Source organism: Anarhichas minor, unplaced genomic scaffold (assembly GCF_050575085.1).
Source record: "Anarhichas minor isolate MPS153535 unplaced genomic scaffold, ASM5057508v1 ptg000011l, whole genome shotgun sequence".
NCBI lineage: Eukaryota > Metazoa > Chordata > Actinopteri > Perciformes > Anarhichadidae > Anarhichas > Anarhichas minor.
This window is the reverse complement of record NW_027466457.1, coordinates 16,779,093-16,806,558: the sequence shown is the minus strand read 5'-3', so window position 1 is coordinate 16,806,558 and position 27,466 is coordinate 16,779,093. Positions and strand designations below refer to the sequence as shown.

The window sequence follows — 27,466 nt, the reverse complement described above, 5'->3', positions numbered from 1 at the left end:
CCGTTTAAAAAAAGTAAAAATATCCTGAATGTAAACAAAACGGCATCGAGGTTTTATCTTGATTTACAAAATAAACAAAGAAAACAAGAAGATGAAATGACTTCCTGTTAAGAGATGCACATTTCTTCCCTCACAGCGTGCAGCTCCTCCTCGTCAGCTGCTTCATAACGCTGATCTGACCTCTAATGTGAAGAGGATGGAGCTCTGTGTGTGTGTGTGTGTGTGTGTGTGTGGGCATGCATTACACTCCTCATCCACACAAAGGCGTTCCCCGGTGAGCACTTGTACACAAATAGACGAACATGCACATGTGAGCATGCACACACTGGGAAAAAAAGCAAACGTGTTTGCAGCTGCGTGTTGACGCCACACACTCCAACCGCCTCTTCTTCTTCTTTATATACGTCCGTGTTGACAAACCCTGACACGAGTTTGACTTCGACTCTCCCAGCCGCACGTAAACAAGACAACATACCCATAATGCACCTGGCGGGAGGCCTGGTGCCGCCGTATGAACACAAGGTTTACTTTCTTTGTTCCACACAAACCGGGCTGAGTGGAGACACTCGGAGGCCCCCGCCATCACCTCCTCCTCGGTGCATGACTGGGCTCTTCTGAGCTCCATTAGGCACACACACACACACACACACACACACACACACACACACACACACACACACACACACACACACACACACACACACACACACACACACACACACACACACACACACACACACACACACACACACACACACACAACCCTGAACCCTCAGAGGAGGCTGCGGGTGGCAGAAATCCATCGCTCGTCTCCGTGCTGCTAATGTGTGCGAGGGTCTGAGCTGCCATGTCCGCCGCATTGACTCGGGGCGGCAAGCTCAGGCGTGTTTGGCAACTCTGCACTAAACTATATTCTTATAAATCTGAATCCTGGAGGGGGGGGTGGGTGCAGAAAACGGACAGCGTGGGATGGAAGGGGGGTGGACACGCGGACGGATAGGTGGACGGTGCGGTGGCGACTCCTCCCGCGGAGCGAGCAGACGTCTCTCGGTGCTTCTGTAAGTGATAAACGGGTCAACAGAAGCAGTCGGTGTTTGCAGCCTCAGAGCGAAGTGCTGCTGCTACGAAACCCGGAGACGTCAAACCTCACTGTGGAGGATTGTGTGCTTCCATTCAAACGTTTACTGTGCAACAAAAAGAAGATACGATGCAATGAGCGCTTATTGACAAAATACCAACTGTTTTTATGCACATTTCCAATTCCAACGTAAAACAATCGGAGTGGAAACAACGGGAATTTGACAGAAAGTTGAACACATTTTACAATTTACTGAGGTGGAAAAGTTGCTGTTTGGAAGAAAGAAGTGTAATAGAAACAGGATGAATAATCCTGTCATGTGACTGGAGCTCTTTCAATGACATCATGTCATGTTCAATTGATTCAAGGCTGAGATCAATAGTCTGTACCGTCCTCAGTGTGTTTGGTATTTAAATGAGACGTCATTCACACAAACAACACGCTTCAGAATAAACCATCTTCACAGGAAACAACTTGGTTAGGGTTAGAAAATTGTTACAGTTTGGTTTAAAATACGTACTGGTGTTAGGTCGCTTTTATTACGCATGAGACTAAATAAATGTTACATCTTTAAATAAGTCAACGTTTCCTGGATGAAAGTTGCGTTCCTTCACTGCGATCATAACTCTGGGACAATGCCGGGTCGTCTGAATTATTCTTTATTTATTTTGAGTTTGACATCACCCTCTTGAATAACAAATGAGTGGAGACAGACATGACTTTTAGTTTGAGAGTTAAACATATTTCCCTCACCGACCAATAAGAGTCACTAGTGCAGTCACGATGACATCATCCCTCACCGGTGTTGTATTGATGGGAACGCGTGACCAGACTGGAGGTAGCGCTACGGGAACGACGCTAAACCAGTGAAATCAGAGAAAGAGCGGCGACCTCTTAACGTATCAGAAACTCATTTTACCGACTTTAAATTCAGCAGGCGGCTTTGACCAATAAAAACATCTCAAGTAGTGAGAGGAGACTCATCAGTATTTTGGATATGAGGGAAGAAGAAGCTTTGATAAGTAGGAAATGCAGTGCAGAGAGGGAAGACGGCCACCGCTGGGAGACGCGGTGAAGACAGAGAGGACATGACAGAGCTGGAGGAGGAGCAGGGAAGACTGAGATAAAGAGTAAAGAGATGCTCAGCATCCGACAGATCTGAGAGCTGTTTGCTAATCTTAAAAAACAACAAACTCAAACACAACGTTTGAGAGCAGAAAGCAGCGGGAACGGAGATGTACTTAACCTCAAACATATATCTGAGAGAAATAAGACGAGGGAGAAGGAAGAGAGAGCTGGGAATGGATAACAGCTTGTGTTTGAGTGACAGAAACACGTCGGTGTTTCTGTAGCATGTGAGAGCCTAACAGCAGATCACTGCTGAGATATCCAGACACTTGTTATGTTGATGTGAGCGAGGAGAAACGTTCCTTCTCAGCGGGGCTTTTGTCCGACGAGGCCGTGAACGCAGCTCCCGGGTTGAAACCACTCGGAGAATCAATTGTGGATCGTGATTATGTTTCTACGTCCTCGGCAGGAGAGCCGGCAGTCGGCAGACGGGAGGGAAAGTCACGGCCGTGACCGCTCTCATTGACCGCGCTCCAGTTCATCAGCAGTCACACAAAGCAGCGTTCTACATATTCCACTTCATCTCACGCAGGTTACGTCTCTATGAACATTACAAAAGCATCTTTAATTCCTGTTCTTATTTCATATTGTAAGTCAAGAAGAAATGAAGGTTATTTGTTTATATTGTCTGCAATTTATTTTATAAAAACTATACTTACGGTATTAGTCTGTCTCTTAGACTCTATCCCGACTAGGCTGCTTAAAGAAGTGTTAGCGTTAGTTAGCACGTCTTTACTAGATATGATCTGTCTTCACTAACCATGCACCACAGTCCTTCAGAGTGGCTGTAATCAAACCTCTTCTTAAGAAGCCCACTCTCCATCCAGAGGTGTTGGCTAATAGACCGATCTCTAACCTTCCCTTCCTCTCTGAGATCCTTGAGAAAGCAGTCGTGTGACGTTCTGCGTAACAATAGTTTATTTGAGGCCTTTCAGTCAGGATTCAGAGAGCATCACAGCACAGAGACAGCACTGGTGAACATAACTAATGACCTTCTAATCGCATCAGACAAAGGACTCGTCTCTGTTCTGGTCTTGTTAGACCTCAGTGCTGCGTTCAACACCATTGATCATAACATGCCGTTACATTATTGATTGGCATTAAAGGAACTAATCCTGGGATCTCAACTCTCTTTTTTGACACTGGTTTAAGTCCTATTTATCAGATCGATCTCAGTTTGTATATAAACGATGAAACCTCGATGAAGACCAACGTTAGTCATGGAGTTCCACAAGGTTCTGTGCTTGGACCATTTTATTCACCTTATATAAGCTTCCTTTAGGTAATATTAACCTTCACTGTTATGCAGATGATACTCAGTTATATCTATCAATCAAACCAGATGAAACCAGCCAGCTCACTAAACGTCAAGCATGTCTTAAAGACATAAAAACCTGGATGACCTGCAGCTTCCTGATGTTAAAGTCGGACAAAACTGAATTTATTCTATCAGGCCCAGAACACGTCCGACATCAGTTATCTAATGATGTAGTTTCTCTAGTCTGGCCTTGGCCTAGACTACGGGGGACTCCCTAGGATACAATGAGCTCCTCGCTCTCCTTCTGTATGAATTCATATCTCATTAATGCTCATTACTGACTTTGCTTCTTCCTCGGAGTCTTTGTGCTTTCTCTCCTCACAGGTTTCATGGATCCTGGTTTATCTGGACCCTGGTTCTGCCTCCTGCCGTGGTCCTGCTGACACCCACTGCTACTATCATTATAATTAGTAGTCGCATTGCTGATACCATTACTGCTTTTATTATCATTGTTATTCTACTATATCCATCATTGTTGTGCTTACTACTCTCATTATATGAATCATCTCATTGAATGTGTTTTTACTCTGATATGTTGTTATCACACTTCTGTCCATCCTGATAGAGGATCCTCCTCTGTGTCTCTCTCTGGTTTCTCCCTCTCTTCTCCCCCTTAAAGGGGTTTTTGGGGGAGTTGTTCCTGTTCTGATGTGAGGGTCCCGGCACAGAGGATGTCGCATGTGTACAGATTGTAAAGCGCTCTGAGGCAAATTTGTGATTTTGGGCTATACAAAATAAATAGAATGGAATTGAATTAACTTTGTGTACACACAGTTTTCCTGTACAACAAGTTCATCTGGATCAACCGTTTGCTTCCAATCGTCTGACCTCTCTTTAGTGACGCCACCGTGTTCGCACATCTCAGAAATGATGGACAAATCAACAGAAGTAAAAGCCAAGTTGTGATCGACTGGAGTCGTCTTTAAGAACAAGGATCAGCACTCACGTCAAACACCTTCTCGACGTACAGCTCGTCGTTGACGCGGTCTCGGAGGATGTCCTGGTTCTGCCTTATGAAGGTGATGTAGGTGTCGGCCAGATCCATCCCTGGTTTCTGCAGGAGAGAGGACACACACAGGCCTGAAGACGACAAGAAGAGGTGGAGGCTGGATATACAGAACGACGTCACACATGCACAACAAGCAGTCTGTGGAGCCTGATGCTGATGGTAACATGGTGCACGTCTCACTTCATCCATGCTGTTCATGGATATCACACCTACAGTGTGCAACAGTCAAGCTTAAAACATAGTCATTCATTTACAGTGAGATGATACAGACCCCCAAATAATAGTGCAAACAGGAAAAACAAACAATGCACAGAAGGCAGCACTTCCACGAGCTCCTTTCAGGGCGCGTTCACAGCAGCCTCGTTCGGTCCGGCTCAACTGAACCCTGGAGCGTAAAAACCCAATTAGTTTGGTTTGGTGTGAATGACGGACTGGAGCACTGGTGCTGACCAAACAACAGCTAACTGGTCCGTCTTCAACGAGTGATCTCGGACAGCTGTCAAGTGAACTCTGGAGCGGTTTCCATTCAAACCAATCACAGGAAGCGGATCATTTATGTGCCATTTAATGGGTTGAATCCTGTGTTGGTGACGGGTTTCTCTCCTGCACGATTCTTTGTGTTTTATTTTTACTTCCAATAGTAAACATTTAATACACATTTAAAACAATGTAACAATCCCCCCCGACTCTGACAGATGAAAGTCTCACCAAAGTGTAACCTCCATGGGCAGGCATTCAAATATTACAGATCACCTCCTCTCCATATGTTGTGAATGTAATAATGATGTCTGTACTCATGGATCAAGTTTAATCAAGAAGCTTCCGGGCTTCACAGTAGATATATAGAGCTTGAGTGGGCGAGGGGAATAACTATCAATAAGGACGGAGTTTGTCCTCTCTGCTGAGGACAGAGACAACATGACGGCGATCAGAGCCAACCTTCATTAAACACATTCAGTAAAATGTTAAAACGCCACTGACGTCTTCCATTCTGATGTGAATTTCCACTTAACTAACGTGACCAATAACTCTTTCAATGTGCAATTATATTCATTTTTAATAAAAGCAAAACCTACCCGTAAAACCTGAGGGCGCATTCTCAATTTCTTGCCGTACTTAAAAAGAATATTTGTGAATAAAGTTGTGTTGTTGGCCTCGACACACTGCGGGTGTGCAGCGGTGTGACACCTGTAGCACACAAAGAAGCAACCAAGGCACAGCGAGTAACTCTGCTGCTGTTAAGTTTAACGGAGTATTTCAGGGTCAATAAGACGTCTCAGTGTTTCTGTTCATGTGGTTCATTAAGGTTTGAACAAAACATGACTTCAGAGGTGTTAGTGTGGCTCCATTGATAACTATTATCAGCTTCATCTCGTCACAGTTCACGTTTCAGTTGAAGTTCAGTTTTCTTTCTTATTATTTGGACTTGATGTAAAAGGAGTTTGTTGGGGAATCTTTGCCTAAATCATTCCCTTAATGTGACAAATGACTATTAAAGTGACTTTGTTCACAGTGTTCTTCACTGTTGCCTTGAAGTCAGAATTCTTCCCGTTAAGGTGACGTCTCTGTTCATGCACTTGGCAATTTTGAGATTTTGGGCTATTTTGCTTCCATAACACGTCTTCTTTCAGACGAGTGGAAAGAAAACATCCAAAATACACATTTAGGTGTTCATGGTATTACTTTGTATATTTGCATCTCACTAAAAGTCTTCATTACATAATGCCTCATTTAACATAACATTTCAGAAAACTTGTAAAACAAAAGCTAATGATCTGTAATTTAACAAAACATTTCTTTAAAGGCCGTTTTCTCTAAATGACTTGTAAATGAGTGGTACGAGCCCCAAACACTGATTCCAACACAGAATGTAACGTATTAAGTTAAATTTGCATATTTAAGCAACGATTTCTTGAAAGCATTTTCCTCACTGATGCACACTCTACATGTTCCGTTTGTGTGTCTGTTGAGCACAACCGTCCAACAGGACACGGGAACACACGGGCGAAGAGAAGAAGGTGAAGTACCGGTGTAAGCAGCAGCTCTGGGCGGTAACACCGGAGGACTGAACTGCAGTGGAAGCAGCTGCTGGTCGGGCTGGGAGAGGCCAGAGGCAGGGGGAAGTGGGTGAAGCCCTGTTCATTCACACTCCCTGTAGTCAGGGGACATTACAAGTGTAATGCTTATTGTAATTGCTTTGACATCTTTCACACCCGTTTTCTCTGAGCCGTGCGTCTTGGGGGGGAGGAGGGGGGGGGGGGGGGGGGGGGGTTGTTCTGCTGCAGCGCCGCTGAGCATGGCACGCCAGGTCCCCCGTGGAAAAACAAGGAAATAGAGCCTCGGAGAAAACACAGAAACCTTTTGGCTTCACTTAAAAGGCAAAAAGGCTCGTTTATAAATAAATAAATACATTTGGGATTCTGACCTTTTTTGTTTTCAAGGACAACACAAAAGAATACAAACTGTCACATGGTGGTGTTTGTGTAAAACAACATTGACAACATCACGCAAGTGCCTTGAGTTTTTTGGTTTGTGGCGTGACATGCAAAAGAGGCAACTGTGGGAATTCTGGGCCTCTGATGGAGATGACTGTGCTCATTTTCCACAACATTTTTAGCGGTGATCTAGCTGGTATTACAGACGGGGATCGCGCCATACTGTCGAGTCCTGTTGAGTGAAGGCAAGTGTCTTAAAGCTGCATTCTCTCTAGTGTCCACCAGGGGGCGACTCCTCTGGTTGTATAGAAGTCTATGAGAAAATGACTCTACTTCTCTCTTGATTTATGACCTCAGTAAACATTGTAAACATGAGTTTATATATTAATAGTAATATTAAGTGGCGTCTTTAACAAGTTACCTCACTCCTCTACAGTATGAATACGCTCACTATTGGTTGCAAAAATCCAAGATGGCGATGGTCAAAATACTGAACTCGAGGCGGAGAAAACATCAGTCCACGAACCAGTGGGTGACGTCACGACAACTACGTCCACTTATTATAGTCTATGATTGTACCTCAATAATGCAGCAATGTGTTTGAAGAGACAATGCTAGCAAAGTAAAAAAGTACTGTTAACCAGTATTTAGCCAGAGTAAAAGAATACCACATTCTGTTTCTGTGGGAACATGAAACAGAAGTAAGCGGAGCCTCACTCGATGAATGAAAGTCAAATGTTATTTCAGAGGCCTCGAACAGCAAGTGACAGACTGCGATCAGTCAGAGACGCTCAGCTGTAATTCAGACGGACCGCTCGACAAGAACACCTGCAGATACCAGGGGTTAAAGTGGGGTCACATGGCCGCGAGGGGATCTGGAGAGAGAGTGTGTGTGTGTGTGTGTGTGTGTGTGTGCAGGAGAAGGAGGGGCGGTGTGAGTGTTATGTGCGACCACAGAGAGGAGGGGTCAGGCCTGTCAGAATCCCCATAATCCTCTGGAGCGAGCGGAGCGGCGCGAGTGTTGGCACATCGAGGATGATCGTCAGATCGAAGATCAGAATTCTTGAAGAGACCGAAACCAACGTGCGTCTCACCGGGTGTGTTACGGTTCTCGTCATGCCTCTGATCCGTTCCAGACACTTCCAGGTCCAAGTCCTCGTTGATGCGGATACGTTTCAAAACTGGGTTTGAATGTCAAGAGATTTTATGTCCATGTAAGCGTTTTTAGCGAGTTTTACATCCAAACGAAAACAATCAGAAAGGTCTGCAGCGTCATCGGCATCATTAGTGAGCGATCTGAGGAACTGGTTTCATCTGGTTGCACATTGGTGACCTATCCGAACTCTTTCCAGTCATTGAGTCCCGAGTCTTACAGTTCTTGAGTCCTTATCTTCTGGAGACCTGTCCCTCGGCCAAACCGCCCGAAAAGCATCGTCCTTCACCACTTGTCTCACGTATCTCACAGAAAAAGTTATTCCTCATTTTTCATGCGTTTTCCGTCAAATGTCCAGCAACACGTGTCAATTTCCACTTGTTAGATGCTGGCAATCTTTTCAAAATAAACGTCCGTCTTCACAGGAAACAAGTTAGCTAGGTTTAGGAAAAGATTGTGTTTTGGGTTCATTTATGTGACGTCTGTTGTTGAGGGTGGAGTTAAAAACGACCATTTCTGACCTCTTTGAATTCAAGCTACCGAGGTGATATAAACACAAATGTCTGTTTGGCTCCTCAAGATTTAAATCATACATATTTAACCAGTTATGTATGTTGATTCATCTAAAAACAAAACAAACAAAAGATACCAGCTGGAAATCAAACGTTTATATTTAAAGACATCAAACTAATCGTTTTTTAAGTCGCGATCGTTTACTTTTGACTTCTCAGAGCTCAACATTTGACATCAGAACAAACAGAACTTCTGACACGAAACCCAAAAAGCAGGAAATCAAACAGTACGTCCTCCTGGTCTGAGGCTTCTTGACGCTGCAGCAAATACACTTCAAACAGCAGCGCGCTTCTAACTCCGACTGCACCAAGTCAGCTCCAACTAAATAAAAAAGGTTTTCTAAGTTTGTTGTGGAAGAACTTGACTGGAGTCTTGAACCTCAACCCGACCCAACACTGTCAGGCAAGTATAGGACCAAAGCAGAGCCAGTAAAAGATACATGTGCACCAATGTGGAGAGGGTCAAAGCCAGAGAAAAATCTGTACTACACCATTCAAGACTGTGTGTGAGTGTGTGTGTGTCACTGGCAACATATTACTGCCCTTGTTGTCACTTGAGACATCAATCTTCGCCTCCTTCCATCCCCTCAAGGCTCAGTCTCAATCATTTACCTCTTTTCTCTCCTTCTGACGAGGTGACAAAGCAGCCTGACAGATCGGAGACGGCGGCACAGTTCCAGCCACCGAGATTAAGACTTTAACACGACAGGAAAGAAAGGAAGGAGAAGAAACACACACACACACACACACACACACACACACACCCTACATACAAGCAGCTCAGCGCTCTTGTCACGCTCGGCCTGTTTCGTCTCCTCCACTTGTAGCCAAACACCAGTAATCCCCTCCGCGCCGGGATAATGGCCGCCTGGTTGCTCGTCAACATTTGATAACAACAAAATTGAGAGTGTAAAATTAAGCGGTGTTGGGATACAGGCGGGGAGGGGGGGGGGGGGGGGGGGTGGGTGAAGTGAGGGGGGCCCCGTTGATGATGAGTAGTGAGCGGGGGGGAGGAGGAAGGCGGTGAAGTGCCAGGTAATTACACAGCGCTACCGGCCTCGTCTCCTGCCCGGGATTCAGTTCATTTCTACCAGATGCTCAGTGTGTGTGTGTGTGTGTGTGTGTGTGTGTGTGTGTACAAATACGTGTGTTCACACAAAATCCCTCTATAATTCAAAATAACTGTGTTTATGAGGCTCATGTACATCCACTGTGAGCGATTGCCAATAACGACTTCATTTACTGACCATCAGCATGTTGCTTCTTTTGTCTGACCAACTGTCTAAAAAAAACCTAAAATATTTCATTTATAATCATATCACAAATTAGGAGAAGCAGCAGATTGTCATATTTGAGAAACCGGAAACAGTTTCAATCAATCATCCTAAAAATAACAAACGCTCAGTTGATACATTTCTGTTGATCCATTATTTGATGAATTAATCATTTAAAATCTGCCAAAATATTCAGTAAACAGGATTTTATTTTGCAGTAAATATTCTTTAATCTCGTGCATTTAAAAATAGTTTTTCCTATTTTGTTTTACATAAAGAAGCATGAAATTCATAAACCTGTTTATACTTCATTTAAACTAAGACGTCGTTTTGTGAACTGTGATATTTTAAATGTGAAATATCTCCACATGTTGACGAGACTGAACCATTGACAGTAGATGTACGGTGACATGCTGAATATTAACCTCATAAGCAGAGTTATTTAAAATTAAAGAGGAATTCTGTGCATCATGTGCTAAATGTCTGTAAATAGCATGTTGTTCTAATTAAACGGTTAAACAGCTCTGAGGGTCGTGTGCTTTTATAAAGCAGTTCGACACGGTTGATTTTTTATGGTGCAACAGCAAAAGAAGACAAATTATCTTCCTCTGATCTTCAGGAGTTGCAGGTTAACTGCTTTCAAATCTAACAGAAATGAGTTTCTTCAAACCAGAGACTTTGTGGTTTTTACGCGGTCGACGCCTTGAACCACCAGAACGCCCCCGACAAGAGCCAGTTCGTTTGTTTCTAGTTTGCTTGTTTCCTGCAGGGCCGTGTCGCGTTAAAGACGGTGAAGAGACGTGCCATGATGATGATGATGATGATGATGACGACTCCCCCGATGTTTGTGTTCCTGCTGTTTCGCTGCATATGTTCGGTGCGAGCGTGTGCGGCTGTCAGTCGCTGGTGTCTTGGCTGCGTGCGGGCGTGAACACGTCGGTCCTGCTGAACACGTGTGACTCAGTGTGATGAACACATTGTGAAGAACAGAAACACGACTTCATGCTTCAGGTCAAAGTCCTGGACGTGAAACAGGCCAAACTACTGCACTCCTGTACAGTCACATGACATGAGGGATGACATGAGACACACAGAATAACTGTCATTTACAATCACTGAAGACATGAGAAGTCTCGGGAAAATATAGAATCACTCGAGTAAAATCCTGTTTCTACTGGGACACATTTCATCAGGATGAACGTAGAGTAAAACTAATTGGCTGTTTTTCAGGTTATGGACAGAATAGTGAGAATCTTTTCATCTATCTTTCCCTCCCTCCATCTTTTCATTAATCCCTCCATCCATCCTTTCATTCATCCTGGTTCATGGTGGGACCTCCGTCACGTTGGCCGTACAGACTCTCGTGACGTACACGTGACGCCAAACATAAATGTTAAAAATGGACTTAATGAGTGTCTGAAATTGTAGATTCTTCCAGGCAGGAATAAGGGAAATATGTAGTGATATTTAATAATGACTACAGGTACAGGGTATATGAATGATGATTGGGTCCAGGCCTGTAATTCAAACCCTTGTGTTTGTCTCTAAACACTGACTAAAGATGATCAAATCTAATAATGATGAGTCATGTGGAGCCTGCAGCATCATTCTGGTGTTGGTACTGAGGACGGTGATACTGACGGGACTTTCAATGTGTTATGGGGATCATAAAATGCACCTTACACTTTATGTAAAGCTAAAGGAGACGTTGAGTTTACTTTCATAGTCAGGTAATAAAAACAGCAACCAGAAGTTTGTGCTTTCAAATCTGTTGAAGATGGAAAAGCATGAAAGACAGAAAGTCTCGTCCTGATAGAATAACTTACAAAACTATCAAAAAATGTCCAAAATGAAAAACGTTGACAAAAAATAATATCTCATGTTGAATGAAAACTATAAAAGTATAAAGCAAGTACTTGCAGTTGTAGGGTGATCTTTACCAGAATATAGAGAAAGAAAAGTCTTCAAGATATAAACTCTCGAGGGGAGGGGGGGGGGGGCTCGTCATCGCACCTGGAGAAGAGGCTTACCTGCTTACCTGCGTCAGGTTCCCTCCACACAAAAGACCAAAAAGGCCAAGGTAGCGGTTACATTATAATTTCAGGGGAGCGGGGGAGTCTGGACGGAAACCAGAGAGCATGATGGGATATGTGGGACGTCCCGCGGCGGGGCAGAGGATTAGGAGGTCAGGTGAGACTGTTGTGCTGCTCTTTATCTCAGCTGATTAATGACTCAGTGTGGGACGTTCTCACGTCTGAGTCTCAAATATTAAACACACAACGGAGGAATCTGTTTAATATCCTTATTCTGGACTCTAAAGATGGTGGTTTTGAACCTCTAAATACATCATTATCTTGCATATATAATTGTATTATTCCACACATGCTTGGAGGATCTCAGAAGTCTCATTTAGATGTAAATTGAAATACAAATGAAGGAACCGAACGACTTCGACAAGGATTGCGACATTAGTTTTTGTCATTTTAAAATAATAAAATGTGTACATGGCTGACCCTTAATATGCCCCAATGAGTAGAGAACCTATAGACTGATACAGAAAGAACCTGCATATCTGCCGGCATCTTGTTATTTTGCTGTGTTCCAGATGTTTCTCGGTGCCAGATCTTCAACAAGCATTCAAGAGGAAGCTACGCAAATTGCAGACACAGCGCCGAAAAAAAAGCAAACATTGCGAGGCTAAAACGCCGAGCGGACAAAGCTAGCTCTCCACAACGAGAGTGACTCTGGCACCGCTCTGAGCTCCGATGTTTGGAGACTCCAGGAGGTCACTGGTCCAAGCAAAGACATCGTTCGCCACACAACCCTCGTTAAAAAAAACAAAAATGGCGAATTTACATTTTTACACTTTGTTTTTTGTGCAGATTGTACAACCAAGATATAATGTGTTGATCGGTGAGCTTCAGATGTGCTGGTATTTGGATTTTGTTGCCTTTGGACGGATCTTGGCTAGCTGTTTCCAGTCTTTAATGCTAAGCTAACTGGCTGCTCTCAGTCGTCTTGTATTTTAGCGTACAGACACGAGTGCTCTTCTAAAGGCCTTTCATCTGCACGTCAATATATATTTGTTAAATGTTGATCTTGAGTCCGTTCACACAGAATGTGAATATTTTGCGAAGGCATCAACCAATCAGGTAGTGAGGAACGGACATTTTCAAAACAACAACGCGGACAGACCAGATCCACTCCTTCTGTTCTTACCTTTCACAATAAAAGCCCATGACATATAGACGAACTGTTCACCAGAGGGAACTAAAAGGAAGCTCAACACAATATCTTGCAGTATCTCAATCTGTACAACAGCCAGACGCTGCTCTGGGTCAACAGCATCCTGGTACTTGGTCTTGTATTCAAACCTTTTATCTGAAACGTGCTGCAACTCACATCACTGACTGATGCAAAATGTTAGCCGGAGTGTTTTCACATCAAACCTTTTAGCGCCTTTAAAACTCCCTTTTCTGTTCACAAAGGACGCACAGCTTCCTGCGCTGCCACCCAACATTTGCACAGAATCATCCAGTAACGTCGAAATGTCTCAGGATACTGGATGCATGGATTGATTTTGGCCAAAGAGGGCTATCAAATTAAATTTACATAAAAAATAATTGCCACCATTGGAAGACTTGTTTTGTAACATTCAATAGGAAATGTAATTTCATGGTAGACGTCTAAAACATTTAATTTACAGCCAAACTACTCCAAGTAAGAGAGGAACGGTTCATTTCCTCCTCAGTGTTTGGTGGTTGTTGGATTGAAGCCTGAGAGGTTTGAAAAAACTGATTTTAAATATCTTTAATCCCAGCGGATGCTTTTAAAAACTAAATTCATATTAGAGAGATGAAAAATTTAAAAACGTGCAAAAACCCCAAATCACAGAGGAATTGTACTTTGTTAATTTCGAGCTGTTAATCACTTTAGAAAGTGAGAGGTCACCTCTTCTTTGTGAGATGTAATTCTGGAGATTAAAGCTCTCTCTCTCTCTCTCTCCTTCACACCTCGAACACCGCCAAAACGTTAACGCCTCATCACCTCCACACTTTAACTCCTGCCGGTACGCGGTACACGTCTCCTCCTCCTCCTCCTCATCCTCAGCCTCTGATCTTTGCCACATCGCCGTCGTTCATTAACCGCTCGACACCCGAACGCCGCCGCCCACAAAGCGACACTTCAGCAAAAACATATCTCCAAGGACAAGAGTGCAATTAATTAGGCTTGTTGTGTGATCTTTGGCTCTGGAGCTGCAGACGGAATAAAAACCCTCTTTATCTTTCACACATGCTTAACACGCTGCGATGAGAAAACTTACAAAAACCCAACAAGCACACGACTGAGGCGGAATGCAACGAGCGGCCGCTTCTCATTGCCAGGCTGCTTCATTTTCAACAGCGACGCTTCGATTGTGATGGAAACAGAAATATGGAAAACCGACTGACGAACAGGGTGAATAAATATAAACAGCAGGCAGATAAACGGACTCACAGGGACCTCCACATATTTGGCAGCTGCTTTCACCTTTCAGGGGGGGGGGGGGGGGGGGGGGGGCGCAGGAGGAAGAGGAGCAAAGAGGAGGAGAAGAAGAAGTAGAATGACACTGCAGATCTGGTTTCCAGTAAATAACAGGTTCCCTGTGAGCGGTGAGGGAAACAGCTCAGCGCTCTGTTTCCAGAGACAAAAAGAAAACTCACTGTGAACGAGAGGATAGAAGAGAAGAACGTCCCTTCATCGTATCTGGAGAGCTTGGAGAGGACGCCGTCTAAAACAGCGGCCAACTGCAGACAGACGGGGGGGGGGACACACACACACACACACACACACACACACACACACACACACACACACACACACACACACACACACACACACACACACACACACACACACACACACACACACACACACACACACACACACACACACACACACACACACACACACACAATTCACTGCTTTTAGAAACTTTTCATTCTGAAAATAATTTATTTGTCTGCAAATACTTTTTTATTTTCTTTGACACAAAGTGGAAAAATGTGCAGTCAGACTTGTTTTAAGCTTTTTCTAAAGTCAAGTTTCTACAACCTGCTAATAATCAGCAGATGTTTTCCAGATGTTTTATGAAATAAAAGTCAGAGCCCCAAAATCGTTACAAGCAAGATAAATGTAATAAAAATAATTGACGAGGCATTTGTATTAATCAAGAATTTAAAAATCTAAATATAGAAAGGTAAAAAAAAAAAAATAAATAAAAAAAAAAATAATAAAAAAAAAAAAAAAAATATATATATATATATATACATATATATAAGTAACAAAGCAAATGAAAACTTCAGCTAAAAGTAAACAAAAAATAAATTCAAGTCATAATTTCTCGCATACAAACGGAAGGAATCTGTGTTGGTTTAGTGAAATAAACATCAAAAAATATAAAAGTAAATCCTGAGTGTTACCAGTGAGAGGATGTGATCACATAAAATGACATTTTACCTTTGTTACTAGGGAGGAAATCATGTCTTTGAACGCCTCGTCAATCAGAACATCGATCTTGGAGTGGTACTGTTGCTGCAGGGGGACATGAGGGGGGGGGGGGGGCAATTTTTTTTATTTTCAGCAAAGGCTAAAAATGACTCCTCGCCTCCCTGAACAACGGTGTTGTCTGTGCTGTAAAAGACAGAAAGAAAAATACCTACAACACTCGGTATGAACATCAAGTCTCTCTCTCACACACACACACACACACACACACACACACACACACACACACACACACACACACACACACACACACACACACACACACACACACACACACACACACACACACACACACACACACGGTGAGGAATGAAAAACCTCACCATCCGTGTGACGCCGCTGAGTTAAGCAGCTAATAGGACCATTATGCGGCTGAATGACATTCCCGTCCGCGCTGGAAAAGCGAAGGAATCTGAAGGATACTTTTTTGTGTGTCTCCCTACAATTAGAGCAGCCTTGTATTTCTCTAAAGCATCGGTCCAGCTGCGAGGACCAAAGGCTCACACGAGATTCAATTAATCCGCCATTTCATGTCTCATTTCCCCCCCCCCCCCCCCCACCCCCACCCCCCACCCTAAAACATATTCATGGCACCTTTTCCCTTGAAGGAAAAAAAAAAGGCTGGGGCTGATGGCTGAATGGCAGCAGCAGCGGGGGAGTTCATCTCTTGGCGACAATGCCCTTTCACTGGCCGTCTAAAGAACACCCAAATTAAAAATTTCAATCAACAAAGCGCACAGATCGCTGACAAATTGTGGGTCCTGGGAGGTCACCGCCGACAGCCCTAATTTTCTTCCCCCCCTCCGCAAGTTCGCAAAATGGCAGTTCTCTTTCAGCGCTCTCGGAATCTTTTTTGGCAAATCTTGAGAGCTTATCTTGTTTTCTTCCCTCTCCCCTTACCTCAATTAACATCGCTGCTTTCCCCTCTTTTGTTCCTACAAATGGCGCCGTGAAAAGCAGAGAGCAGGAGAATAAATAGTTCGGTCTTTGCCATGTGCGCAGCAACAAAAAAAAAAAAAAGAACTCAAAAGAACAATTAGAGCTTTTAAAAACATTGATGTGGTCGTTGAGCTGCAGCCGACGCTGCTACTTCAGCTCTGTGAGATGTTTTAGATTCTGAACCGGGTCACGTTTTCAACAAGACCTCCCCTCTCGCTTCCCCCCCCCCCGGACACTATTCAAATGACCCGAGCAACAAAAAGACAGCAGGCTGATAAGCGTTCTCATTGATTTGGGCTGATCACCCCGTCTGTAAATGCAGAATTCATGAATCCAGCAGAGGAGTTTCTCCTCAAGTGCAGATTCGTCACAGGCGGTTCCTCTCCACGTCTGCAGACGGTGGAAATCTCGACGCCGTTGTTCCCACAAAAATAAATAAACCAAGATGGGAAAATTGGAAAAAAAGGGCAGCGGAATTTTTCGCTGAGGCGTCAGAAACGGCCAAAATGCTTCGGTGCAGATCGACGCACTATAACCCCCCACGGCTGAAAACTGACCACAGCAAAAGGTCTGGATCAAGTTCACACTGACGTATTCAAGACCCTTCAGACTGCCGGTCAGGGGTCGGAGATCAGGAGGCCTCGTTCACAACGCCTACTGGCAAGTGAACGCGGACGTGCATCAACTGAACCATATTCATGGAAATCAATGAGTCTGCTGATGTTGAAAGAACCGCAAAGAAAGAAATCTGCTGAATTCAAACATCACAGAGAACCTCATACACTTTTAAATCAATCAACACAGTCGCTGAAATAAAATGTTGGCATTGTAGGTTTCTGCAAACCGAGTATACGTTGAATCAAGACGTTTCTGAACCAATGATACGTTTCTGATAAACGTTTAGTTCGTTTAGTTCAGTAAAGATCAGGGTTTGGGTTTAAATAGTAACGATACTCTTGGTTTCAAACGGGACACTAACACAAGTCTCCTGGGTGAAAGTCCTGTGTTTGACCCATTTATCAATATTTGGACAAACTTTGATCAAAAGTAATTGTGATGCGTCAAAAACAAACGTAATCCGGGAAGAAATAAGTTCCTTCGAATTGTATTTGATGCAGTTTCGTTCTATGGGAACGTCATTTTTAGGAGACCAGGCTGTTATTTGTTCCAATGGCCGTCCTGTCAGTTATAAGTGAAGGCAGACAAACAGAAATTCTGGTTTTAATTCTTCGGTTTCACAAACTATCAATTGAACATTTATTAATGTGGTTATCATAAAGAGTTACTGAACTTCTTTCTTTAGGTGGAGAAGTGTGACATGAAAGAAAAAGGATAAGGTGAGAGGCGATAGAGGGACTTACCCATTGTTTGTCAATCTGGGATTCAAACAATGACGTGGACGACACATGGACATGAGGGACCGGAGGACACGAGACAAAGAGAAGAGTCAGTTTTCACAACACATCAGTGACATTTCTCTATTGTGACATTGTACAATTACAAGAGTTTGCAACACATCTTCACATGACTCCGTCTCTGTGAGTTTAAATGTGTCTCCTATTGTCGGCTGTAAAAATCAAAGATATAAATGAGCAGCAAGCAGACGAGTTGTAAAAGCTTTTCACCTAAACTCCTGAGAACATTAATCATCAAGGTTATTCATACACAGTTCAGTCTGACAAACCGAACAAAATGTGGACCGGAGGTTGGTCGTGTTTGGAAACCCAGAAGGACTTCATGGAATCAGTCTGTCCATCTCAACTGAACCGTCAAAACCATCTAATGGTTTATGTCTCGATTCAAGATGTGAAGTCTTCACTCACAACATTTGGTTCTCTACCATCACCGTCATGTTAGGATCTGATCTCTGGATGTGGGTTTGTGCACGTAATGCGGAACTAAAGTTCACAAGATCGGAAACTTGAAGCTGTTTCCCGTTAGCAACAAGCACGCCGGCTCTTAGAGCTCAAAGCACTGCAAACAGTCACGATTCAACAAATCCATGGTTTGATTTGACATTCGGAATTGAAGATCACAATTCAATCCAATTTTTACGTTTTTCTTTTAGCACTGACGGCCATGCCATTGTTTTTGGGAAGGTACCACACTATATGGTCACATTTAAATCATTTATTTAACATATAAAAACAATTTACTCACAATTCAATTGGGAACAAAAGATGCAGCTTGAGTTTTGCAGATTTCTTGTTGTACACCTGAATGCCCCATGAAGTGACGCAATCGAGTTCAAGCGCAAAGCGACTGTAGCGGCTGAAATCGCCAAACAGTTCTCTGAGGGCTGCTTTCTCTCCATTGGTTGCTGCAGTCTCTAAATCTTCTATAGCCTACAAACTGAAGTTTTTTGTCAACTTGTTGACATAACTTGCGGGGAAGGCAAAATGTTGCCACACTGATGGCTTCAGGCAAGCAGAAGGATTTTCCATTTTAGTTATTTTCCCCGTCATCTTCGACTCCAACGTGTCGCAAAAAGTGCAGCTGCAGGCTACCGGAAAGCTACGCTGTGTCGGCTCTGAAGTGTTTTAAGAATCAGCGATCCTTCCATTAACATCAAATGGTCGTAATCTTGACTCCCCTCGTAAGCCGACGAAGAATCATCTTCACTAAGTTGACGTTTTCGTGTGTCTACTGGCGGGTGAAGATGTTTCTTCATTTTCTTGTGTGGTGTCACGTAAAATGGACAGACTGTGTTGTCAAGCGGCAGCGGCTCGTTGGAAAGCCGGAGAAGAGAGGGAGCTGAAGGTCAACAGAGCAGCGAGCTTAGCTCTCTGTCAAGCCCGTCTGCGGCCAAAGGGGTTTCGCTCTTAGCAAACGCCAAGGCTGCCGCCTCACACAGCCGTCCATTTAACAGCTCAAGTCGAGTGAACACAAATACACCTGAACCGCCCGTCTGCGCTGGATGTTCGGAGGGAAAAGACTGAGGGTTCTTTTAGAAGCTGATACACATTCACTCAGCAAGGAACGAGTCTCTGATGGTGAGCTGTGAGATGCAAACTGAAAAATACACAGTCTTAAGTGATTTAGTCTGATATTCAGCCAAGACTCATTTTATCTACAAACAACATTCTGCCAATGTTCTTGTTCCAGTTTCTCCTCGTTTCAGATTATTTCTCAAAATGAGTTCTTGTGTTAAACTAGATAAGATAAAACCGAGATCAGGGATTGGTCACACCAGCATTTATGATTTCAGACCAAAGTCAGTTCACTTCAATGTAATTACTGCAAATAAAGGGATTCCATCAGAAAAGTCAAGTACATCTACTGAACAATCCTCAGCACCAAGCCTTTCCCTCAAAGAACCAATCAGAGATGAGCAGATGTTCTCTCGTAGTTACGGCTGGTTAGTGGCTGCATGAAGTTTGTCATCAGGAATGGGTTGGCTTGCCAGACTCGGTGGTTTGTCACAAATCAGTTGACAAAATGTTGGCATTGTCATTTCTGCAAACCACGGATACGTTGAAATGTCAACCTTTCTGAACCATAAAAACCTGCTCACAGACATCGTCATGTAACAACGTAGAGTAACAACGTAGAGTAACAACATAACATGACAACAGAGTAACAACGTAACGTGACAACGTAGAGTGACAACGTAGAGTAACAACGTAGAGTAACAACGTAACGTGACAACGTAACGTGAAAACGTAGAGTGACAACGTAGAGTAACAACGTAGAGTAACAACGTAACGCGACAACGTAACGCGACAACGTAACGTGACAACGTAGAGTGACAACGTAGAGTAACAACGTAGAGTAACAACGTAACGTGACAACAGAGTAACGTAACGTGACAACGTAACGTAACAATGTCACAACGTAACGTAACAACGTAACGTGACAACGTAACGTAACAACGTAACGTAACAACGTAACGTGACAATGTAACGTGACAACGTAGAGTAACTACGTAGAGTAACAACGTAGAGTAACAACATAACGTGACAACGTAGAGTAACAACGTAGACTAAAAACGTAACGTGACAAGAGTAACAACGTAACGTGACGACGTAACGTGACGACGTAACGTGACGACGTAACGTTTACTTTCAGATTTTCTGCAGTGACAAATCATTCAGATCTGATTTTGAATATTCAGATGGAGATGTTTGTGTGACGACTGACAGCAGTGATCCTTTTCCACCTTCAGCTAAAAGTCTAACGCGAACATAAGGGGAGAAAGGTCACGTGACAGTTAACTTACCTCCTGACCCGTGTCCAGCACGCAGAGTTTGGAGCACTGCTTCTTGGCGTCCATCAGCACGTTGAACATGGTGCAGACCGACAGCGCCACCCTGAAGTCCGTTGACTTAGCCGCTTTTTGCATTTTGGAATCAAAGGCAGATTTTGTTCTGTAAGGCAAAACATAAAATATATATTTCTAATAGTTGTCGTTTCTCAGAAATGGCTGAAATTTAACCTATTTTCTGTAAAACTGCGACACATTTGTGAATGTTTCTGTTAAATTACAAAAAAGTATTTTTACATGTAATTTCTATGTATGTCGAAATACAATTCTAAAGAATTAGACAGACCTTCATAGAAAGCGTCACAAAAGCAGGTTCATTTTCTGACTTTTAAGGTTTTCAGGTTAGAAATGATTATTCTCATATGTGTACTTGAGCTTGCTGATGTCATAAACTCAGAAGTGAATTACAAGAGCGACAGTTGCGTTTATGTACTGGGTTGTATTCTATCTTCATAGTATAATAAAAAAAGGGATTCACGTTGGCAGATGTGTGGTACAATAAGAGAGAGAAAGAGTGAGAAGGATCCGGACAGATGTGAACCCAGAGGTCCTGATCCAGCTGTGGCGACCTCTCAGTCTGACCTCTTGACACAGGCCTCCATCATGTCGCTGGCCATCAGTTTGAGTCTCTGCTCCAGATGTTTGGCGAACTCGGGATCCGGCCAGTGGAGGTCCAGCACGAACATCTGCAGAGCATCCAGCTTCCAGAACAAGTCCTCCGAGGTGGCCGAGCCGTTACTGCGGGGAGTGACGGAGAGGGTTACCGACGGAACGTCACAAAGACAACGACAACAACGCAGAGTCGTTTTCCACCAAAGTGTGTAACAAATGCGAGGATCTCTATTCTTTTGAAAGACGACGAGTCCTGTAACTTACTGCTCGTCATTTTCCAAACCATTCGACAGTATTTAAGGGTTGATTGTTCCCTTTCTTTTCAGGTGTAGTAGAGTGATGTAGATATTAAACAGTGAATCGTGAATTACTTTTAATACAATGCTGATTTGGCTACCTTTCCTAAAGTGTTGTAAATACATATAAACTTGGAATAACGTGGTATATTTTCAGCTTTACTTCCTCTTTCGGTTCTGGACTTTTCTCAGGAAAGTAAACATTGTCTTCCATTGTTGTTTGTGCAGAGTTGCTTTAAACAACCTTAAGGCGTATATATTTAAATGTTTTTTACATTTTGGATCTACATGTCTATGTTTCAGCCTATGTAACGCGTTACTGTGCAGTATGGAGGGAGAGTTTTGATGTCTAAATCATGTGATCTCTGGACGGGCCATTTAAAAACAACGCTCCAACAGCTGAGGCTTCAGTTTGCTTGTTGGAATTTCTGTCTTTTTCCTACAACCAAGTTACCTGGAGACTGTATGCAATATTATTGAGAAAATTGCAGACCCAAACAATTAAGTCATATCAAACATTTTCAATGTAAATTATTAATTTCATTCCATGTTCTTCAATGTTTCTAGGTTTGATTTTCTGAAGACGTGGGTCATAAACGCAACGATGTCATCAGCTGAAAATCAACACACGTTGTGGACTGTGATGGGTTATTACTCTCCAGCAAACTCATTTCCAAAGAAGAAGAGAGGAAGAAAAAATGAATCTAAGAAGTAAAAATGAAAGGCAAACTATTCCTGATTTGTATTTAATGTGCACAAACCAGTTGGAATCTCACTGGTATTTCGTACAACCAGTGGCGACAGTAAATGCATCACAGTGAGTGTATTGAGGATCTTCAACAGGTTTTAGGTGGTTTTGATGCAGAGCTGTGAGACAGATGGACGTCTCCCCGCCTTCTCCCCTGCGAACAGGTTACACAGCAACACATGGCAACGCCTCGCCGCCACCGACATCCAAGTGTACAGCGCCCCGGCTAGAATGACAGCCACAGGAGGATGGCGGATGGCGGGGGAGGGAGGAGAGGGGGTTAAACCAAGTACCACTCGCTCCCTCACTTTTCTCACTTCGCCGTTAAAAGACTGTTACCTTAACAAGTGGCGCACAGGAATAAACGCTTTGGGCTCGAGTCCGCGGTGCAATTAAACGCTCGGCGGCTATCCCCCTCATGTCTAATTAGTGGTGCTCTTCTGTGAGCGCGCTCCGCCCGGCTCCCCGGGGAACGGGACGATCCCACTCGCCCGTCTGTGCTCGCTAATGAAGTGCCAGCTTTTTTTTTTTTTTCATTGGATCGAGGAGGGCCAAGTGAAGTGAGGTAGAGGAACAGTGCGGTCTGTGTTGTGGGAAAAAGGCTGGGGGAGTCGGAACGAGGAGCCTTTTTAAGAAACCACCACCAGCCTCCTGGTCGAGCGTTGGTGGCCCCAACATGGCCGCCGACGCTGCCAGTTCTGCTGCAGACTCCAAAACAGACTGACAGACACATTAAAGCAAATAGCAAGGATTCTGAATTGTTATTTTATTTCTAATATAGATTATTTCTTCAATTGTTTTGGGTTCAAACAACTGATCATTTAGTCCAATGGTAGACAATCAACCCTAGCAATAAGTGTAGAAGAGAACTCTCATCCGTGGACGGTTATTTACGGCAGTACGATAGACCCACCCTACTCTGCCTCTCATTGGCTAGTACTTGTTGACTTCTTCAAAGTTTATTGGTGGAAATTTGGTAGATTAATGACAACTCAGATGAGGATGTAGATGTTCTCCTACATGATTACAAAGTCCTGAAATGGCCAAAAATGTTGCTATGCCTATATTGATGGAAGAAAATTACAGATTGGAGATTTAAATTTGTGTTTGTCATAATTAATCTTAATGTTGATGTGGCACACTGATCAACAAGAACATCTTAAAATGGCACTTCATGTCTAAAAGCTGCAGAACCCTGACGTAGTTGAGACAATGTCTGAAAATGGTGTTAAATGTCCATCAAACGTCTCGTTTTGTCATTTACAACGTTATAAAACACAGAAAAGCAGCAAATACTCACATTTGGGGAACTGGAACGGGAGAATGAGTGAAGATTAGACATATGTTTTCTCAATAACTGTCTTTGTTTAGTATTAATTATTAGATTTGTATGTGTTTCCTTCTGTCTTAAGGCTCGATCCCACCAGCGTTTGAAGTGGCACCATTTTGTGATGAATTCGGTTCTTTTCAAAGGCCTCGCTGCGATCAGGTGATTCATTTCACCAGAAAGCCAGAGAGTCTAAAATAGAGGAAGCTAATAGTTTATTAGCCGTGTGTCATCATCCATCTCAGTTTTGTTTGCTATGTTTTGAGCCAGAGGGACATTTCGCAGGGTAAAAGGAGGAGGTGGGTTTTACTGAAGAAACTTCTCTCCACTTACAAGATGTCAGGTAGATTTATCCCTTGCAAGCTGCAATAGAAAATTGAGGCGTTTTATTATTCCACTGATATTCTTCACATCGTGACATGCACACCACACAGCGCGTCACAACATCCTCACCAATGAGTCTCTGAGGTAACAATCGCATGCAGGCGGAGCCCCGTCGACAAAAGAGCCACAGTGTCACGGAAACAATTTCAAAAACCACGAGCCGGAGAAGAAGACGAGAATAATGCCGCATGCTCTCTGGCTCGCTGTCAGAGACTCAACGGCGTCACACAGGTACTGTGGAAGGACTTATAAACTTGAGCGGGGCTTCATGCAAAAAGAAGAAAAGTTTCTTGACTCTTTGACAAACGTGCGGACAGAGGAACAGAAACAGAGCTGATCATTCGGGACAGACAGTCCTGACTAGAGGTCTTCACACATAACCTGACAAAACCACACTTTCGTCTCGCTTGAATACTGACCGGCAGGAATGAAAATGTAGCAAATGTCTGACTTGAATGCGTCCTCATGGTGTTTCCTTGCAGCTCTGCAGAATACTGAGGTTCACTTTAGGACGTTAAGTCTTCTTTTAGCCGAGCTAACTACGGGGGGAGTGTTGTCTACTCAGGTTCAACTATTGGATGGATTTCCACGAGGTATAGATCAGATATCGATGATGCCCAGAGGATGAATCTGATTTACTTTTGTTACATTTTCAATTCATGACAGAATACATCTTAAACAGCTTCTGTTAGACGTAGCATGTTTAGCTTCAGGATGAGCACTTTTGTCAGCATTCCATTTATGAAGCATAATAATACTGAATAAAAAATATAACTGAAGGTATATACTGTAAATATACATAAATAAATGTATATACATGTTCGTAAGGTAACATGGTAGCCTACCATGTTACCTTGCTAATGTTCATCACAACTGAACGTAACATCGTAATGCAACAACAGAACACAACAATGTAACATAACGTAATGTAACAACGTAATGTAACAACAGAACATAACAATGTAATATAATGTAAAGTAACAACGTAAAGTAACAACGTAACAATGTAATTTAACAATGCAATGTAACAATGCAATGTAACAACGTAATGCAACAGCTGAACATAATGTAACATAACGTAATGTAACAACGTAATGTAACAACAGAACATAACAATGTAACATAATGTAATGTAACAACGTAACAACATAATGTAACAGCAAAACATAACAATGTAATATAATGTAAAGTAACAATGTAAAGTAACAACGTAACAATGTAATTTAACAATGCAATGTAACAATGCAATGCAACAGCTGAACATACCAATGTAACATAACGTAATGTAAGAACGTAATGTAAGAACGTAATGTAACAACGTAATGTAACAACGGAACGGAACACTGGAACGAAACAGTAATGTACTGACGTAATGTAACCACCGTAAAAAAGTAACTAGCGTAAAGAAATATAATCCGCCCTTAGTGGACTTTCTTTTGTAACATTTTGTTAAAACGTAACGTAATAAGAGTAAAGTCAACGTTGACTTTCGCTTTCACACGGGACACGAATAGCAGTCTGCTAAGTCCTGTTTGTTTGACCCGTCCACCCTCAGTGGACTTCCTCTACGTTATCATTTTTATCATACAACATAACTCTCAGGGTTCAGAGCCGGAGAAGGTAACAGACCAGAAGCTCTACGCTGGCTTCAAACTAACGGAGGCAGCACATCAGCAACTCTATTGTCTGAGTTCAGGTCTGGGTATCTTTTACTTCTGGACACCATCTTGTATTAATCTTGGTTATAAAATTCTCAAACCTTGTGAAGACCTCTAGTAAAGTCTACCCCCCCCCCCCCCCCTACCCCTCATACATACGTGTTCTCACACAGCGGCCCCATCCAGGCGGGTGCTGAGAAGCTGGGCATCTGTGGCAGCGTGAGAGGGAGGCTGGGGACTTTGGGAAGAGGAACGCTCGCTAGATTGTTAGTTAACGACCTGCCGGGAAGGAGTCGGTGGAGAGGTCGATGCATGGCGGGAAAGGAAAAATGTTAAAAGAATGAAAGAGAAGAAGTAGTGACAGTAACCACAGCGCGCGCACACGCACGCACACGCACACGCACACGCACACACACACACACACACAGAGAGAAGAATAGTAACATATAATAGCAGCCACTTGTTCTGCCTGCAGTAATTGATCAATAGCAAACACTATTAAAAGACAGAAAAGTCACTGCTCTCTTCTATTCATTCTATTTCCTTTCAGTTTAGGTGTGTTTGGAGTACGAGTGCAGCTCTCGCTGCATTGTTCCTGACTGCATCATGTCCTTGCTGTCTGTTCAGCTCTGTCCTGTGCAGCGTTTGGTTTGTTCTTTGACTTTTGTTTTCTGCTACATTCATGCAGCAGCCAGTATGACACCTCAACAAACCAGCGCTGATGAGAGTAAACAAAAGGTACAACTGACAGTGAGAGATGGAACTGACCGAGCTCGAGAAGGCCAGAGGGGAATTATATCAGATAAAGACTATTCAGAATAAACACTTCATCTATCACTTAAATAAACAACTCTGGCTCAAATGCCCATGGAGATAAAATCTGTAAATCTGTTCACTTTCATTTGAAACTCAGTTCTACCGAGTGCTCGCTTCCCCTGCACGACGTCGTACCACACCTGGAGCCCCTCAGAAGCCGAGCGGTTTGCCTGTCCGATTTTCAAATTTTGTTGATTAAAAACAATCCTACGGGCAACACAAACCGGCTGCATCTGCTTTGTACCTGAACGCACCTTTTTAAAGCTGCAGGTAGCGGAGCCTGTATAGGAGAGAACTATCATCACTATACGGAGGATTCTTCACACGACGTCTAGCGCTCATCGCTCATGGCGGCGGACTCTTACTTGACTGACTGCCAGGTCTCCTGCTCAAAGCCGCGGTGGATGGACTGGGCGATGGACGACTCCATCAGGTCGATGTAGCGCACCACCAGGGGGACGAACAGGTCCTGCAGGTGTTTGTGGAACGTCCCATTGCACAGGTGAACTGTGAGAAAGAAGACCAGGTGAGCAAATGTGATACCATTTAAATGAAAACAGACAAACCAGACTACAGAGTGTTGATATAGAGTTTGATTTGTTACAGTAAGTCAGCGTGTCAGTTGCCTCTCGTTAAATGCATAGTGACTTTTCAAAATAAACTTCCATCTTGGTAAACGACTGCAGGACTCCAGTCTGCTGACCACTCATTGTGCTGTTCAACCTGCCCATTCGGGTCTAAACTAATTAATGTGCACTCACACACAAATGGTAAAGCCTTCGGGAGCAGTTTGGGAGGAGCCGGGATCGAACTGTCGATCTTCCAATTAGAGGATGTCCTGTTCTACCACTTAGTTAGGTTTAGAAAAAGATTGTGGTTGAGGTTAACCCGAAGACTCATGTGACTAA

At 43.3% G+C, this 27,466-nt stretch overlaps 1 protein-coding gene across 1 annotated transcript in view; it reads right to left on the bottom strand.

Moving 5' to 3' along the window:
* The window catches only part of cadps2 (Ca++-dependent secretion activator 2), a 141,491-nt gene that overhangs the window by 5,706 nt on the left and 108,319 nt on the right, over positions 1-27,466 (bottom strand). Inside the window, exons 21-28 of the mRNA XM_076090018.1 lie at positions 26,924-27,065; positions 25,902-26,021; positions 21,300-21,455; positions 20,673-20,820; positions 15,467-15,541; positions 14,671-14,754; positions 14,465-14,497; positions 4,471-4,578 (exon numbers count right to left, since the gene is read on the bottom strand). Of these exons, the coding sequence (XP_075946133.1) occupies positions 4,471-4,578; positions 14,465-14,497; positions 14,671-14,754; positions 15,467-15,541; positions 20,673-20,820; positions 21,300-21,455; positions 25,902-26,021; positions 26,924-27,065 (866 nt within the window). The remainder of the gene's footprint in view (positions 1-4,470; positions 4,579-14,464; positions 14,498-14,670; positions 14,755-15,466; positions 15,542-20,672; positions 20,821-21,299; positions 21,456-25,901; positions 26,022-26,923; positions 27,066-27,466) is intronic.